The 17,718-nt window shown below is 42.6% G+C and overlaps 2 protein-coding genes across 6 annotated transcripts in view; both read left to right on the forward strand.

The window, feature by feature from the left end:
• LOC133004877 (kazrin-like) overlaps nt 1–9,238 on the forward strand; it is a 112,089-nt gene extending 102,851 nt beyond the window's left edge. For 3 of the 5 annotated variants that reach the window (XM_061074418.1, XM_061074423.1, XM_061074422.1), the window contains exons 4-9: nt 1,621–1,757; nt 2,591–2,761; nt 3,208–3,291; nt 4,387–4,576; nt 6,114–6,250; nt 6,640–9,238. In XM_061074418.1, coding sequence (XP_060930401.1) covers nt 1,621–1,757; nt 2,591–2,761; nt 3,208–3,291; nt 4,387–4,576; nt 6,114–6,250; nt 6,640–6,810 — 890 coding nt within the window. In that variant the 3' untranslated portion in view covers nt 6,811–9,238. The remainder of the gene's footprint in view (nt 1–1,620; nt 1,758–2,590; nt 2,762–3,207; nt 3,292–4,386; nt 4,577–6,113; nt 6,251–6,639) is intronic. The other 2 variants (XM_061074420.1, XM_061074421.1) reach the window with 2 other exon arrangements.
• A 2,642-nt stretch (nt 9,239–11,880) lies between these two features.
• On the forward strand, nt 11,881–17,282 carry LOC133005044 (kazrin-like). Its single transcript, XM_061074633.1, has 7 exons — nt 11,881–12,138; nt 13,057–13,175; nt 14,088–14,319; nt 14,421–14,522; nt 15,153–15,319; nt 16,085–16,226; nt 16,396–17,282. Exons 1-7 carry the CDS (start codon nt 11,881–11,883, stop codon nt 16,552–16,554), a joined length of 1,179 nt encoding a protein of 392 aa, XP_060930616.1. The 3' UTR covers nt 16,555–17,282.
• Nucleotides 17,283–17,718: the final 436 nt, after the last annotated feature.

The raw sequence follows: 17,718 nt of genomic DNA on the forward strand, positions 1-17,718 counted from the left end.
CTGTTTCTCTTGGCCAATGAGGGACGTTTCTTGTTTTCTTTCGCCGGCCACTTTGGTCTGCATTTTTCTTTTGGCTCGGGGATTCCACCGCTAAAAAAGAGAAATGGGTGAAAGGAGGAGATATGAAATGGTAACAACAGGAAGAAATGAAAGGGATGAACCGGGAGGGTGAATCCGTCCTTGTGAAGCTGCACTTCCCTGCCACTCGCCCGAGAACGCTCCCCCGACGCACTGTGAATGTCATGCAATTACGCAGGCTGTGATATAAGTTAATTAATGACAGGCAGCTGGCTCACAGGGGGGAGAAAAAGAGGTGAACGCAAGATAACCAGCACAAAGAGGAGAAAAAAAGAGAAACGTGTGATTTCATATGAAACATCCAGCAGTTCCCATCCGGCCGTGCTGTCAGGAAAATGGATGTGACATTGGTGGACAGACACAGCGTGAAAACACAGGATGTAAATAAAACATTCAGTACATTGGTGTGGAGCTGTAGCTGTGGGGACGCTCGGCTTTAAGCAGATGTCTGGAAAACAGCCTCACATAAGGAGGGAGAGAGGATCAAGAGAAAGCAAGGCGATGCAGAAGAGGGAGGAAGAAAAAGGAGATGTTGTCTTTGAGAAAATTAGAGCTTCTGTGAATAACTACACTGAACCATTTTCTTTATCATGATGCGTGGGTGAAGTGCCAGAGGATTAGAGAGAGTGTGCGGCGGAGAGATAGATGAAAAGAGGGAGAGGCAGCCGCTAACGAAGCCGGCAGCAGAGCGCAGATTGACGGAAGGGTTCATGTGTGATTCACTTCTTTTATCAACATGCGGCCACGCAGCTTTAAAACTGCGGCAGCAGGTGTACGTAATGTTTTCACTTAAGACACTTCATATTTGAAGGTGCTTAGTAACCTACTTATCATGCATGAAGAAATGTGGACGAGAAAACACACACTGCCAAGATGTGTTACTGTGTCGATTGAGAAAGACTTTATGTAATGTATTTGAACAGCCAGTGTAGTTATTGCAAAATGATTTAGTATATTAATATATTATATTAACTACTTTGCAAATTAGTTATTACAGCCTCTTCAGACCCCTGTCCAAAAATACTGTGACCTGTCATCATAAATATAAAATACTGTACATGAATCACTTCATAGTATTAGCAATATAACCAATTCAAGGTTTTTTTTTGTGCCCTCTTTCAAAAAATGTTTCATTTCTATGACTGAAATCTGAATCTGTCTGTTTAAATGTTGTATTTTGACAGTAACCAAAAACGGTCATTATGCTAAAGTCACTCAATATAGATGTGGGAAGCCAGTGTATTTAGTTGTTCCTCTGCTCTGTGTTAATACATACGTACATGATATATATATTCATGATATAAACAGCTCAATTCAAACTAACTGTTTTTCTCGCGTTTTTGTCTGGTAACAACAAACTACTGTTTTAAACCATCCTTCTTCTCAGCTTTGGTAAAAATTAGCTTTTTCACACACAACACAAGTACTGTTGCAACACAGAGACACCCACAGCCAAATGCTGCTCATCTGATGCTATAGCTTACAGACCCTCTCTTTCTTTCTATTTCTCTCTCTCTCTCTCTCTCTGGCCGGTTCTTGCAGCCATGAAGTCGGACCGGAAGCGTCTGAAGGCGGAGAAGGCCGACCTGGTCAACCAGATGCAGCAGCTCTACGCCACTCTGGAGAGCCGGGAGGAGCAGCTCCGTGACTTCATACGCAACTATGAGCAGCACAGAAAAGTATACGGCCGCCATATTCCGACAATATACTGGCATACACGCACACACGCACGCACTAACACACACACACACACACACACACACACACACACACACACACACACACACACACGTGCATGAAAAGAGGCTTCTTTTCATTGAAGCTGTGTTGGTTGGACGCTCATAGCAACAAATACACTATCGACATCCGAGCAGCAGCAGCAGCAGTGGAGCCAAATAAAACACATTTTATGAAGCTGCTTTTATAAATTGCTTCATGTAATTAGTTCAGTTCCTGCTAGATGTGTGTGCACGCTGCGGATAATTTATGAATATGTACTCTGTACTGCACATGTACTAATCTCCTACTTAAAAATAGATTACACTCTGCGCATGCATGACCATGCTATGAAATACTTTGCATATATTCCAGGTTATTCATATTGATAACTTGTGTTTGTGTTTATGATGTTATGATGGGTTATGATGACATATTCAGGCATGTAACTGTTAATCTGATCTACTCCAATAATGTGTATTCTTTCCAAAAATTGCCAAATGCCAATGAACCTAAGGAATATTAAATGATATCCAAAAAACATGGTGTGAATGATGTTAAATATGCTGCAGATATAACAAGTATGAAAAGTCCCTGTTTAACTGTTTATTTAACCTCAGAGACATAAATACATTTCTAAAAGTCATCTAACTACGGATTTAGATTATATTCATCCTTTCCTGATTTAGAATTTGGTTCAGCAGCATTATTTTGCAGGTTGGACTCGGTCCGTTAATCATTTATTCAGCTTACAATCATGTGTGAAGCAACCCATCAGGATGTCTGTGTCCACCAGGAGAGCGAGGATGCGGTGAAGGCGCTGGCAAAGGAGAAGGACCTGTTGGAGAGGGAGAAGTGGGACCTGCGGCGGCAGACCAAGGAAGCCACGGAGCACACGGGGATGCTGCGCTCGCAGCTCGACCTCAAGGAGAATCGCATCAAGGAGCTGGAAGCCGAGCTGGCCATGGTGAGACAGAAACACAGATGGGGCTGAACTAGACGATACCGCTCTGAAAACAACAGATGTTCTCTTTCTGCAGTATATTGTTGACTTTGATATTCATTTCAAGTTTGTTTTATTCATGTGTGAATTAAAGTTGCCAGTAAAAACACATAAAAGTAAGGACATTCAAAAGAAAGATGGACTCTAAACTGAAGTAAACCAAAGTCCAGTTGTCACAGCTCATACACACACATCCCATCATAAGTGTTGAATCTACTGACGAGAACAGGCATAAGAAGATGTTTAAGACTAACAATAGAAAGCACAAATTCTCTTCACTGCTTCATGGGTGAACGCTACATCTGTCTGTTACTGTGCAATATTTCGGGTACTCTGCATCTAATGAAACCCAGAATGATTATGAATGTAAGGTATAGCCATCCCTCATGTCTCCAACCCCCCCCCCCCAGATGAGTAACTGTGTCAATCAGAGAATGGAGTTCCGGGTGTTTGAGCGTCTTGCGGACAGGGACTACTCATCTAGGTTCATGGCGGTAAGACAGGTCCCCCAACTTTGAAATTTGACCTTTCTTGACCCCCTCCCTCCCCCCCTCCTCACCCACTCTTTGGAAACCTCTCCTGTCTGTGACCTATTTGTCGTCTTTTTGGAAAGCCCCCCCCCTCAGCTGCACGTGTTTGACTAACCCTCAGCCCCGGAGCCCCTGACCCAGTGGTCCTAACTCCGCTGCTCCCCGTGGGTCCCTGCTGTGATTTATCAGAATAGGAGAATAAGAATGCATGGGGTGTAAAAAAAAATACATCAATATTCTGACAACTAATGATTACTCCAAAGGTTTTTGATTGTGATTGTGTTCCGGGAAAGCAAACACTGGGATTGATAATCATTTGACCGCTGCTAGGTAGAGATGATTGCGCCGGGTGCTGATTTGCAGCCTGTTGACGCTTGGCATGATGATATGATTCGCAGAATAACAAGATTTGAAGCATTTGCAAAACACCAATGTGCCGAGGCTAATCAGCAAACACACACACGCACACACACACACACACACACACACACACACACACACACACACACACACACACACAAAGCTCTTGATCACAACACATCCCCCAAGGCTCCAGGGGCTCATTGTGGTTCCTGCTAAAAAGTGGTGAATTGTGCATTGTGACAGGGCTCTGCAGAGCAAATGTATTCATTAAACTTGTGGAAAAGCTTCATTTTATCCAGTATCCCCATTTGTATGCCCCACCAACCCTTAACTTCCATTCCCCCCGAAAGGAAGACAACATCTCTTCCAGATATGCTATGAATTTGTTTTCCTCTCAGTGCAGCGAGTGAGCTGCAGCGAGATTTCACACAACAAAAGACTAACACGAATACAGCCCATGTGGGGTCTGTCGTATGTGTGCATGAGACTTCCAGTAGGATTCCGGATACATAATTTAACATAAACATGTGCACACAGATGATAAAAAAAATTCTTAAAAAAACACAATAACCACAACACCAACTCACTTAAATACACCCACCCCCTGCAGGGTTTCTCTCCAGGATTGTTGCTTGTTGCTTGTTGCTCATTTGCTTTCGGCCTGATTGCATCCGTGTGTTTGTCTTCCTCCTTAAGGCCAAACAGTCACTAGCCACCCTGACCAAGGACGTGCCCAAGCGGCACTCGCTGGCCATGCCCACGGAGACCGTCGTCAACGGTAACAACCAGGAGTGGGTGATGCAGGCGGACCTTCCCCTGACTGCTGCGATCAGACAGAGTCAGCAGACCCTGTACGTCCACACCGGGCATCCCACCGACAGACAAGGTGGGCACACGTACCCGAGCATCTTCCTCATCAGCACAACGATTGTTACAGTCGTTCACCTTCTGCATCCTCATGTCAACCGGCTTCATACACATTCACTCGTGCCATCTGCTCAATGTCTCCACATTATCGGCCACCCCCCCCCTGCTGCTGCTCTGGTCGTGACACTTCATTTGCTTTTTTGGAGCAGGTACAGTGAACAAACTTTTGGCTGTGCAGCTTCCGTTTGTCTCTGCTGCAAACAGCTGTTCCTCAATATTTGAGGATAGTGGCAGCTTATAAATGGTTGGGTTGGTTCTCGTGTGCCGTTTCTTTCTGTTGCAAGTGTTTTCATACAATCAGAAGTAGAATCAAACCATTAGTCTGCAAAGTTCCAACTTGTTTTTAAGGACAACTTTTTCTCGATATTTGTTTAAATGTTTCAACTTTTTTCACTTGTATTATTACATTTTTTGGCCCCTCGAAATATTTAGCACTGTAGGTTCCCCACCAGCGATCTGACTTGCACAGGTATACACCAAAGATACATATACTGTGGTGTTTCAGAAATTCAGGTGACATTTTCAGTGTCGAATCAGTTTCTGTTTTTATTTCTAATCAATTAAATTGTATTTATAGAGCAACAAATCATAAAATTCATAAGGTAAAGGCATTCTACATAGTAAGGTCAAGAACTTACACTATTATAGAGAAACCCAACAGTTCCCACGATTTCCAAGCACAACACTTGAATAGAAAAACTCCACTTTAACAGGAAAAAATCCTCCAACAAAACCCGGCTCTGTGTGGAGAAATATGGGGAAGGTAGTAGCAGTGGGTGGAAAAGAGGGAGAGAGACCAGGAACAGTTTTGTCACTATCATATTTAAACTCTGTCACCCTGGTTGTGACAAATAATAAGAGTGATACTTAATAATAGTATTACTGATAGCAGCACCAGTTAATAGTTGTAGTAAATGGCTAATCCAGGGGTCAACCCTATCCTTTTACTATTGAAAATATAATGATCATCAGTATAACATCACGGCAGCCTGGAGCTTTCTCTGTGTTAATATAATTTCCCAATTTAGAATAACCTCTTGAATTATTGAGTGTTATCTAACCACAGTCACCCTGAGAGGTTAATCCTGAACTTCCAAAAAAAGTTAAACTCATCATAATCACTGTAGTGAGCAAAACTGGCCAACTGGCTGCACTTCGCCCAGTCCGACACAAAGTGCTCAGTCCTCTTAGAGCTGCAGGTTCAAACAGGCTGCTGACTAATTGGTGGCATCTGGAGGAAGAAGAAGTTGTCACGAATCCTCACCGGCGACGCGATTGGTTGAACAGTTTCAGTCTCATTGGTGCACACGCATTGGCTCAACCTCTGTCAGGCTGTTTTCACTGTTGCTTAGCAACTGCAGACGATTTCCGGCCTTTGGTTTGGGGATTTTTTAAAACATATATATTTTATTTATTTAAGAACAACCAGATTTGGTGCCCAAACACACCCCAAAGAAAACCAGCCTTTCTTCTCTTCTCCTCCCTGTCCCGTTTAGTGGCGGCCGTGCGGGTGAGCCCTTGCCACTCGCGTCAGCCCTCCATCATCTCCGACGCCTCGGCGCTGGAGGGGGACCGGTCGTCCACGCCCAGCGACATCAACTCGCCACGCCATCGGACTCACTCCCTCTGCAATGTAAGAGCTGCCCACCTCTTCACCCTCCCAAGTATTCACCTCCTTTGTGGAAACTGCCAACTGCCTTGCTGCGTGGCCGCTGCTGTTTCTCTCCACCATCATTCTGGCTGAGCTCGTGTTTTTGCCCCACACACTCTGTTGTGGCCTCACTCTGCAGCTGTGACGTGGATGAATGTGAAAACCAGTTATTGAATGAGTGCATGCCTCGCAGCATGTAAAGCATCACTTCCCTTTTGTGCTGTGATCTTTATCTCCCCTGGTCTTTATCGCCCACTCTGCACCCCTTCACCGACTGCTCTGCTCTCACATCTGTTTGTTGGCCCATCTCTTCATCGTCTTGTCCCCTCTGCTCTCTCTCCCTCTCTCTCTCTCTCTCTCTCCTATTTCAGTCCCTAGAAGATCTGGAGGAGGCGAAGCGTAAGAAGAAGAAAGAGAAGTTGGGGCTGGGCTCGCTGTCGCGTGTCTTCGCCCGGGGGAAGCAGCGCAAGTCCCTCGACCCCGGTTTGTTTGATGGTACTTCAACACCTGATTATTACATTGAGGAAGATGCAGACTGGTAGAGCACACACGTCCGAGAGCGGACCACCTGGAGGGCCGTTGTGGCAAATTATCAGAAGACAGAGTTGCGTTGAAGCGAGCGTGCATGTGTGTGCAAGAGGACGGGTGTGTGTTTGACGTCAGCGTGTGTACAGATTATAATAATGTGTGTGCCTGTGCAAGCTCACACGCATTGCATACCTGCGTGTGCACGTGTGTGAGAGTGTGTGCATGTGTGTCGTCCATGGTCGGAGGCCATGTCAAGAGTCGGAGGCGCGTCTTGCTTCGCTGAAGTGAAAAAACCTCACCGAGCAAACTGCACCTGTGTGTATGTATGGTTGTGTAAATAGAGTGAACATTGTGACACAGCGACCACATGGATGTGTTCTATTGTATCTGCCCTCCAAAGCGGCTGTGTTATTGGATCTTTGAATTGTTCTTCACATTTTGACTTTTTTGTTTTCACTCAACTGGAAACTTGAAGGACTGCTGTACTTGTAAATAACAACAGTTGATGTGCACTTGGTGCGTGTAAATGTCTCCTCGTCCTGAATGCCTTTTGTTATTTTTGACATGTACCCCCCCACACACCCCCCTCCTCCCCCTCACTACCCTTTAACTTAAACTCCTCCCTGTTTATTGTCCTGCCTGGTCCATCCCCCCTCCTCCCACACTGCCATGACGAGAACAGTTTCCTGTAGGCAACATGCAGACTCCTCAAATCCACCTCCAGCGCGGTTGCACGACACATCCATCAAAACGCCAAGAAAACTGTGCAGAGGCACTCCTTGATGTTTCTGTCCAATGAGACTTCAAAGACGTTGCTTAGCGAGGACTGAACTTTCTATGCAGAACCGTTTGTTCCGCAGCAACATGACGCCAAACAGGAAATGTAAGAAATGTGTTTTCTATCTGTCAGGATAGAAGGTACATGTGTGACATGCATGCCAGTAGTCCCAGTCCCACAAACGCATGTTCAACCAAAACCCCTTCTAAACACTAATGTCTTTCTCTGGCTATGCTGTCGAGATGGTGACAAAACTGTCTGTTTAAAAGAACAGAAAAAAAAGAGAGGTCAGTTACTGATTTCACGGTGTTTATTCATGGTTTCCTCCATTTGAAATGAAGTGATTACATTTGAAAACGGGACCCTCTGCTGCTCTGATAAACCTTCTCGAGCTTAACATCCCAAACTAAATGTTTTTTTAATCTGCACCTACCAGCTCTTCATGCTAAATTACATTTGAAACAGTAGAGGTCAACAAGGTCGACAGTCCCTAAGAAAACCCAGTGCTACGTTTTGAATGATGAAATAATTATTCCACTCCTTCATGGGGCTTTGTACCCTTCTCTCTCTGTGAGATCTAACAGTAGCTACCGGCTATTGTTTTATGAACACTTAGAAAGGCTGTTGGAAGTAGAGTTACTCTTAAGATAATCAAAAAAAAAACTATTATCTCAAAATTAGCGATAACATCTACATCAATTATACAAACACGGTAAATATTAGACTGATAACCTCTTCTTCAAACGCCCGGAATTAGGTCATTTTACCAGAAAATCACCTTTAGTGAACTGCTTTAACAATAGCAGGTGCCAGTTCAAGCCATTGCTGCTGCTGCTGCTGCTGCTGCTGCAAAAAGCAATTAACTCTGTGCCAAAGGTTAATAGTGTTTCTTCAAGCAAAAGAATGACTTAAAGCCATTGGATTATTTTCATCCTGGCATTGGATTGAGCCGGAGTCTGCACTGCCCCGCCAGGAAGTCGTTTCTCTCCCTGATATTAAAACTAACACTGGGTACTTGTCGGTCTCACCTGAGACACTGTAGAGTCACAGATTATGTTGGAGCTGTATTTAACCACAGTGCTTGTCAAAAGAGGGCCCGTGTAAGCAGTGAGGGGATTATCATTTAACCCTGAGCTCATCCCACGCTCGGGCTCGCAGATCCAGGAGCGAATCGCTGAGGGGATTCCAAGATTAGTCGTCATGTATTAAATTATATGTCTAAGAACAACAGCTCCACCAGTTTATCTCATTACACATTCAATGACATGTATAAAACTCGAGGCTATTTTTATTTTGTTCATGTAACCGACCTTTATGCTCCTCTGCTGATGGAGGGGGGGGGGGAACAAACATATCAATCGGAAAATATTGTATCAGTTTATGTTTTGAGCCAGGGTCTTTTTTTGTCCTTTTCTTTTTCCCGCAGATATTTTCCTTTTTTGTAAATGAGATAACACTGCAGAAATGAAATTATTAATATTATTATGAAAGAGTTTTATTTAAAGTCAAAGATGTAGGCCTCGTTGGAGGACTTCTACCATGAGGTCCTGAGATGTTTAGAAGTGGCTAGTAGCAAACTTTGAAAGGCATGGCAAAAAAATGACCCTCAAAAGAACTACATGAGAAAAATAAGATTATTTTAAAATAAAATAAGTATCGATGAATTTCCATGTGGCTGTCCTCTCTTTCCCTGTGTTGATGTTTGTTTGTGTGTGTGTGTATGTTTTCATTCTGTTGTTGTCTGGCTCTAATCCTGATTTGTCCCTTTATGCCGGGAGGGGGTGGCTGCCATTTTTAACATATGCGTAAGCTTCCCTCAACCCTGCAAGTCCCTCTGTGACAGGACTGCATCCCGAAGCCTCCACATGGCCTCCTTTCCTCTCTACCCCACCTTCAACTCCTCATCACGACTGGAAAGCACTTATTTCCTCTTCTGTTGCATTGAAATCAATAAGAAGACAAATAGTGGAGGAGGGAAAGGAAGCCATGTCGGAATTGTTGGAACACAACTCATATGCGTCAGCACATGGTGTCAATAATGTTCTGCCTTGGTTTGACCCCTGACCTCTAACACCAACCCCCTCTTGTCTGACCTGCACCGGACTCTCAACACAGTCGAGTGACCCATGACGTGAACAATCAGAGTAAGACCGAGCTGCACCGGCTCCAATTGCTTTGAAATCGGTTGTGCTGGGTTGCAAGCTGTGTTTGAAGATGCCTTCTAACTCTCACATGACATCACAAACTGACCCTGGATCATCCAGCACTTCTTCAAGTTCTACCTGGTTCTGATGCAAACCATCCAAAAACAATGGAGTGTCACAGTGTATGAAACATTTCTTGGGGTTAATATTAAACTCCTGCTGAACGAAGGGGACTTACTTTGAAGCACTAACATTAATTCAGTACACACTTTAGATAGTGAAATCCTTTTACCAAATATCTAAACTATTTTATCCTATGTGTAGTGGACATAGTGCTATTCTGTCCTTATCTTCTTTACAGTATATATAGACTGTGGTTGTCCTAAACTCACAGAATAACATAATTTACAAAACTAGCACTCTCAAAGTAATTATAATAATAATAACCACGTAGCTGTAGATGATGTTCTTCTGGCTCACTTTTAATGAGTTTTTAAAAAAGGCATTGTATGGCCAGCCCCACAGGGGGACCTAACTATCACAGTGTCCAACTTCAACTCAACAATCAATTTTTCAGTTGTAATGTAGTGACATGTCTTTGTTAAAGCACGAAAGAAAAGGATCTTACATCTGGAGTTTATCTCAGAGTGCATTGATTGAGCTTGAAATCAATTGCTGTAAGAAGAGCACATTCAGCCTATGCTTTATTCTTATTGGGGAACATAATAACATCCAGTTTGAAATGACTAACAGATGGGTTTTTTAAATACAAAATCACAATCATTCGGATGTGACTATTTGTCTTTCTGAGTAAAAACATATTGGTACTGTGAGCTTGCCGAAAAAATTCCCACTGTTTATTCTGGAAAACAAATTGACTTTGCTGCGTTTACGCTTCAAAACCAGAAGCGATAATTCAGGTCGAGAGCATCCTTCAGTCTCACATCTTTGCTTGAAATTAAATGGATGTTTTGGAGAGTAAAGGCTCGAAAAGAAAGGATTTCTGGATTCTGTGGCCGTGCATTATGACTGAACTGTGAGGTGGATGCATTGATCCGTGGTATATTAGTTTCCCAGGAGCCCTTACAGTGTTGGACCATGTACGGTCCATGGGTGAGCCACAGAGTACATAGCTATATGTATGTAAGACTGCATCGAGAGCCGTTTAGTATCTGTACTGATGTGGTGGTTTTCAAGAAGTATTAGAGGAGTAAGTATATTTAAGTTTGTCATCAAACAGAAGGACTTGTCTTGCTGATTGTGTGTGTGACCATCTATTTGCTCTCCTCGTCATTTAGTGCTGGATGTTTGGTTTACAGTAGTTTCTCAGTTGTCTGCGAGTGTCGAGCAGTGACAGCTTTCTCCCTCTTCAACAGCCTAGAACATCAAGTTGACAAGTCACACCTCCACACGTGTTTGTCACAAGCAGTCAGAATAATGAAATGTTCAAAGTAATAAGAACAAAACGTGATACTGTAGGCGACCTAGTGCTGAGGCCTGGACTGGCGCTAGATTGCCCCCTGCTGGTCAAGACAGAGAAATGTTTCTGACTAAAATGAACAAACTGTGGTAAATGATTTCTTTGATTGATTCCTCACTGAAATATTTAGAAAAAATGCATATTCGACCCAAATGATAACACAACAAAATTAATTTATTATTACAGGAAACAAACTAAAAGAGTATTTAAAAGACTCATTATTATTTAAAGCTAGTATCTAGTCTGATTTTTAATTATGTGAGGCAGATTTTATGTGATCGTAATGTATCAAAGTAGAAGATGTTTTTCTCAATAGCAGGCCTTGTATTTTCATTGAGTAGCTGAAGCCGGCTAATTTAGACAGATGAGTCATGTTAGCTCGGCAGCTCAAACAGCTGCCTGTTTAATGGACTTCTAAAGCATGGAGCTGCTTATAAAAGCTGCAACTTATGTTTACAGCATCTCTGGCAAACCCTTTGCTTGTTGTCATGCAGCCAAATGCGTAGGATGTTGTTATAAGCCCATTTATTTTGCAGAAATCACTTACGTCTACTTTCCTTTCTCCCCCACTGGGCTAATTTTATGTTAAACTGATTTTCATTTATGTTTTATTGAACATGTTGTTCTTTCATTACTCACTACACCCACCTCCGACACTCACCACCTCAACTACATCATCCACATGTCTCCCCCACCCCCTTTCCCTCACCCACCAACCCAACAACCCACCCGCCCAGACTCAGATGGCCTGTCCAGCCCCACTCGCCACAGCCTCTCAGACGGGTCAGAGGACCAGCTGGACCGCCTCCAGCAGGTGGAGCTGGCCAGGACCACACCCATGTCTCAGTGGAGGGCGGGTACTGTGCAGGCCTGGCTAGAGGTTGTCATGGCGATGCCCATGTACATCCGCACCTGCTCAGAAAACATCAAGAGTGGCAAGGTTGGATAAATCCAGACGTTGATTTCATATTTTTTATATCTCTACTTTTATACTTTAAAGGTTCAATGTGTCAAATTTAGTGACATCTAGTGGTGAAGTTGCACGTTGCAGCTGAATACCCCTCAGCTTACCCTCCCCATTCCAAACATGAAAGAAAACCTGTGGTAGCCTTCAGTTGGCATAAAAACTCAAAAGATATTTAGTTTGTCAAGTTTAGACTACTGGGAAAAACATGGCGGCCTCCGTAAAGAGGACCCGCTTCTGTGGTAAATATTAAGTATTTAAACATAACGGGCTCGTTCTGGGCTAAAGAAAACAACAATCCGTATAATTTAGATGAAACACACTAGTGAAAACATTACTAGTATTATTTCATATTCAATTTCTTCCAACAGATCCCTTTCACCTAATCTTACACACTGGACCTTTAAGTTTTATTCTTGCACTGTTTTCACTTTTTTTTTTATATATATATAATTAAATCTGCTGTACCATCATTTTATAGGCTATGTCAGTTGAATGTCCGACTTTGTATAGCTTCAGTTATTCATCTTTATATCTGTATCTATATTTGGCTTCAATACTCTGCCTTGGTTACTGTTATCTTTCAATCACCTTGTACTTAAAATAGCTGTAATAGGTATATATATATCTCCATTAGCACATACTCATTTACAGTGACAGCTTTGTTGTAGTTCTGGTAGCTAGACATCTCGATGCAGTGTACTTATTCTTCACTCATTTTTAAAAAGATAATCTATCCATCTATCAAATCTACATTACTGTGAACAATTGCAACTGTATAGTTCACCAACGTGTCACATTTCAATCTATGATCTTGGCTTTTGTTCTCAGGATACTTCGGCAGTGTGGTTATAGTTTCTATAAGAGTTAAACAGCTACTTTGACATGTTGCAGGTTTTACTGGGGCTGACAGATGAGGACCTCGAGCTGGGTTTAGGTGTCAGCAGTTTAATGCATCGGCGGAAACTTCGCCTGGCCATCGAGGACTACAGAGATGCTGAGAACGGTGGAGGGTGAGGAAGGGATACAGAAGACTCTTCTATAAACTGTACAATGTGTAGTAATGCAAGAGCACCCTCTGTTGGTGGTATATAGAAACAGCATTTACAGAATGCCGGTGTGATCATTTTATTAATCTCAGAAGTCCTACTGTTGACTTTTATAGGATAAAGCTGTGATTGTGTCATTATCTTTTGTTTTAACTGTTTTAAAAACATCCTGTAAAATAAGCTGTCTGTGTTAAACAGCTATAAAATAATCATCTGTCCAGAGAGCATTTAGAAACAGTCGTATTAAATAGATTAAGGGGTCATTTCACTCAAATCATAAATAATAAATCCTATAACCAAGTTTTGGAATTTTCAGTTCTACAACATCATTACTGGGCATATTAATTGGCTTTTCCTGAATGAGACACCTTGTTACACTGAATAATCCATAAAAACTTTTTTCTTTGGAACTTTTCAGAGAGATTTGAAGGTGTTGCAACTGTTATAGAGGTAGATTAAAGTGCTGCATTACATGGATAGTTTTATTTCTCATTTTTCAGACTGTTCAAGAGTAATTATTTATTTTATTTCTTCAGGTTTCTATTAAACTAAGAAAGACAGATATATTTTTTTTGATGAGCTTGAGCCGCCAGTTCATTATTTTGGTATAACCAGTGGTTCTGCAGTAGCCACAGCAGCTCCAAACAATGGGTTTCTTTTACACGGAGGCTTTTATGAGTCATCATGACAAGCACATGGATGTCAAGATCTCCCTGACACATTTCACTCGAAACCAAATATGTTGACCTCATTGAGGTGTTGGGGGGGAAACTCAGAGAATTATTAACATCATGCAGATTCACCTTGTGGGTTAACTGTGGCTAAAACTATCTGCACGGCTGAGTGAGAAACACCTGTGACACTGTTTGCCTGCAGGCTGTCCAAGGCTGCAGACATGGACCACCACTGGGTGGCCAAGGCCTGGTTAAGCGACGTGGGCTTGCCCCAGTACGCCCAGGCCTTTCAAAATCACTTGGTGGACGGCCGCATGCTTAACTCCCTCACACGCCGGGACCTTGAACGTCACCTCAACATCACCAAGAAGTTCCACCAGGTCAGCCTGCAGCTGGGCATTGAGCTGCTGCACCTTCTCAACTTTGACAAGGAGGTAAGAGTGACTCTAAGAAGTCAGGTTCACAGACAGCAGACAGCAGTGGATGTGGTTACAGTTAACACAAAGGACTTCCTGTTTGTTAAAATGGTTTCCAGGCACTGCAGGCTCGTCGTGTCCAGTGTGAGCATCAGAACGTGGATCCACTGGTGTGGACGTCTCATCGGGTCATTAAGTGGATCAGAGACATTGACATGAAGGTGGGGACAGAGATCAAGAATGCTCCTTACACACTGAACACATAAGACACTCCGACAGGCCTAACCACTATATCAACTTCATATTGTCTCGTTTAAATTCATACCTTGAAACAAAAACTGAAGCTGATGAATTAAAATACAAAGTTTTCCTTGCAGTTTATTACTGAAGGTGTAATTACTTTGATTAAATGTGTATTATAAGATCTCTGTCATGTTGCACTGAGAGTAATGGAGGCTCCTGTGTTTGCTCAGCTCTCCCCAGCTCCACAGTGTGATAGAAAGCCTTCGTTATTGTTCTTGTAAACTGCTACTGGTTGATTAGAAAGCCTTTTAAATTGCAGCCTCTGTGGTAATACTGCAATATGAATAGCTCCCCATCAACATTAGCATTGGAAAACATTTCCTTTATGAGGCACAACCACATTCACGTCATGTGGACTGACATCCTGTTGACATCCTCAGGGCGTTTTAATAGAGAAATTATACTGATATCAACGCATCACTCAATATGTTATATGCGTCGGCTCAAATGTTGATATCTCTCCTTTTTCCTTCACTCAATATTTGCTGTGGTTTTTACATCCGAGATTTTAGTTCACTCACTGCTCCTCTCTCCATCCATCTGCACAGGAGTTTGCAGAAAGCCTCCTCAACAGTGGAGTTCATGGAGCCGTCATGGTGCTTGACCCCACGTTCAACACTGACGCCATGGCAACAGCGCTGGGGATTGCCAACAGCAAGCACATGGTTCGTCGACACCTGGTCGAGGAGATGACGGCCCTGATTGGCTCTGCCAGGTGAGAGAGACGTCCACTTAAACACACCACAACAGATTCCACTATAGTTTGTCGTGTCTTTCAAGCAGCAGAGTCTTGTCGAGGTTGATGTTTGAAGGAAGGAGACCGCAGACCCAGTACTTACATGCATACAATGTTTATTACATGGAAGTATTACAGGTCAGGACGAGCATCTAGAGGCTCGGAGATAACACAAGTCGAATGGTGAAAATCTGACTTGCCTATTGCAAGACAAAGATTCTTATAGGGGAGGTGGATCCCCAAAACTATAGAGATAGCATGACATCACACAACAGGGCCTTCTGCCTAAATAACGACATGTTTAGTATCTTGTAGTGCAAGGCGTCTTCATTGTACAGTTCAAAGAGTATTCTCTGGGGGAGAGAGCTGACGAATAACATCTGGGATAGTGTTTTAAAAGTCTGAGCATCAGAATCAAGGCCCTTAGGATATTAACATGTCATTATGGTTTATAACTATGCTAGAGAGACCCATTAGCTGAATATAAGTCTGAGCATAAGGCATCATGTGTAAATGTCAGTATGTTTTATAACCATGTTCAAAAGATCTCTTAGCTGAATATACTTACTATAAGTTCTACAAACTGAAGCAATTATGCGAAGGTAGGTATCACTCAAGAACTTGTCTGAAGACATATGGTGATGTGTTTATCTTTAAAATGTTGCACAAAGGTGCATTGAAGTGTCTTTCAGATGTCCTTAGCAGCTCTCCCCAACACCCTGATCCCTCCTGTGCTCCCTGCAGGACAGATGCCAAACAGGACTATGAGCGTTTAGGCCCGGCAACGCCACCGACACCACATCGGCAGAACTCGCTGGGCCGACCACACAGCTCTGCCGGTCGACACACTGATGACGAGGGTTCGCTGAGACGGAGGGCTGTCAAGGTGGTAAACAAAAAATCTTCCTCTCTTCAGAATCAGCTTTGGGTATCGGAATCAGGCTTGGGCATTATTTGACCTTTGACACAGCATTTATACAACTTTAATGAGATTGTGAATATAGTGCAGTTGCATGGCGTTAGACAGAAGACAACTTACTTTGTTTCCTTTCCAGCCTCCAACAGGCTTCAGCCCCAAAGGCCGCAGTGGGCGGGACTTGAGTTGCAATGGCAGCTACGGCTCTCTTCCTCGGGATGTTCGAGACCAGACTCCGCCCAGAGGCGAGGGAAGTCCGATTCACGGGTACACCAGCATCGAGGTCTCCAACGTGTGAGGTCATCAGAGTGCAGCACCAGACATCCTCTTCAACATGAACAATTGTTTTCCATCTACGCCCCCAAACATGGATGTTTTCTTCTTTTCTATGAATGAGCCTTTAGAGGACAGATTGCACTTTTTAAAGAGGGACAGGATACGCTTGTACACGTTTCCTGATTGATTAAAGCAAAACTTTTTCAGAATCACTGTGAGCAGGTGGTGAGAAGATTCTCCCCCAGAATGAAGGAAGGACTCAAAATAAAGGATTATTTTTCTATGTAGTATATGTAGCTTGTTTTCGTTGACTAGTTGATATTGACAAAGTCTGTTTTCTGAGGGAAATGAGAATTTATAAAAAAACTTTGTATAATACAGGGTAGCTTACCTCAAGACAAAATGAAAAAAGTTTAATATCAGTGTAAACTGTTGTTGTTTCATTCAATTCTGCTGTCTGTGATGCCTTGTCATTGTAACTGAGCACAATGGACTAAAAAAAGACTTTAACTGAATTTTAAAATCTAGATTATACTATGTTTGATAGTAATTTTTCATCTTGCACATTTACACTGTTGTGTCTAAACATATGTAGCGCCCTCTTCTGATGTTTTATACTGTGTGGTGAACATGGAATGATGTTTGAACTGAACTGCTAACTGAAGATGACTGCAGAGTTGTACGTTAGCCTTCTGGCTAAAAGGTGTAAAGATGCAATTATGTCAACATGAGAGTGTTACTTTTAATGAAATAAAGATGACATTCAACTAAGAAAAGATCATTTTGAAAAAGAAACATAAAATGAGATATAAAATGAGATAACAATAGCCTTAAACTATATCTGGTGGCAATGGAGATATCACAGGAGGATGGTGTTACCTCTTAAAGGTTCAGTGTGTAGAATTTAGAAACATCTAGTGGTGAAGTTGAATGTTGAGGCTGAATAGCCCTCAACTGACCCTCCTCTTACAAACATGGAAGAGAATCTGTGGTAGCCTTCACTTGTCATAAAAACTGAAAATGTGTCCAGTTTGGACCACTTTAAAAAAGTGTTCTCGTGAAAACATCATGAGGATTATTTTATATTCCATTTCTGCCAATAGATCAATTCCACCTCAATCTTACGCACTGGATCTTCAGTTCCACAATCACATTCAATCCAATGATCAATAATCTCACATATCTT

This window comes from Limanda limanda, chromosome 7 (genome assembly GCF_963576545.1).
Source record: "Limanda limanda chromosome 7, fLimLim1.1, whole genome shotgun sequence".
Lineage (NCBI taxonomy): Eukaryota > Metazoa > Chordata > Actinopteri > Pleuronectiformes > Pleuronectidae > Limanda > Limanda limanda.

Excerpts from the sequence above, each read along its gene's own strand:
- LOC133005044 (XM_061074633.1), top strand. The coding sequence starts at position 11,881 with ATGTCTCCCCCACCCCCTTTCCCTCACCCACCAACCCAACAACCCACC. Across the intron at positions 12,139-13,056 it reads AAAACATCAAGAGTGGCAAG|GTTTTACTGGGGCTGACAGA; the intron begins GTTGGATAAATC and ends GACATGTTGCAG. Across the intron at positions 13,176-14,087 it reads GATGCTGAGAACGGTGGAGG|GCTGTCCAAGGCTGCAGACA; the intron begins GTGAGGAAGGGA and ends GTTTGCCTGCAG.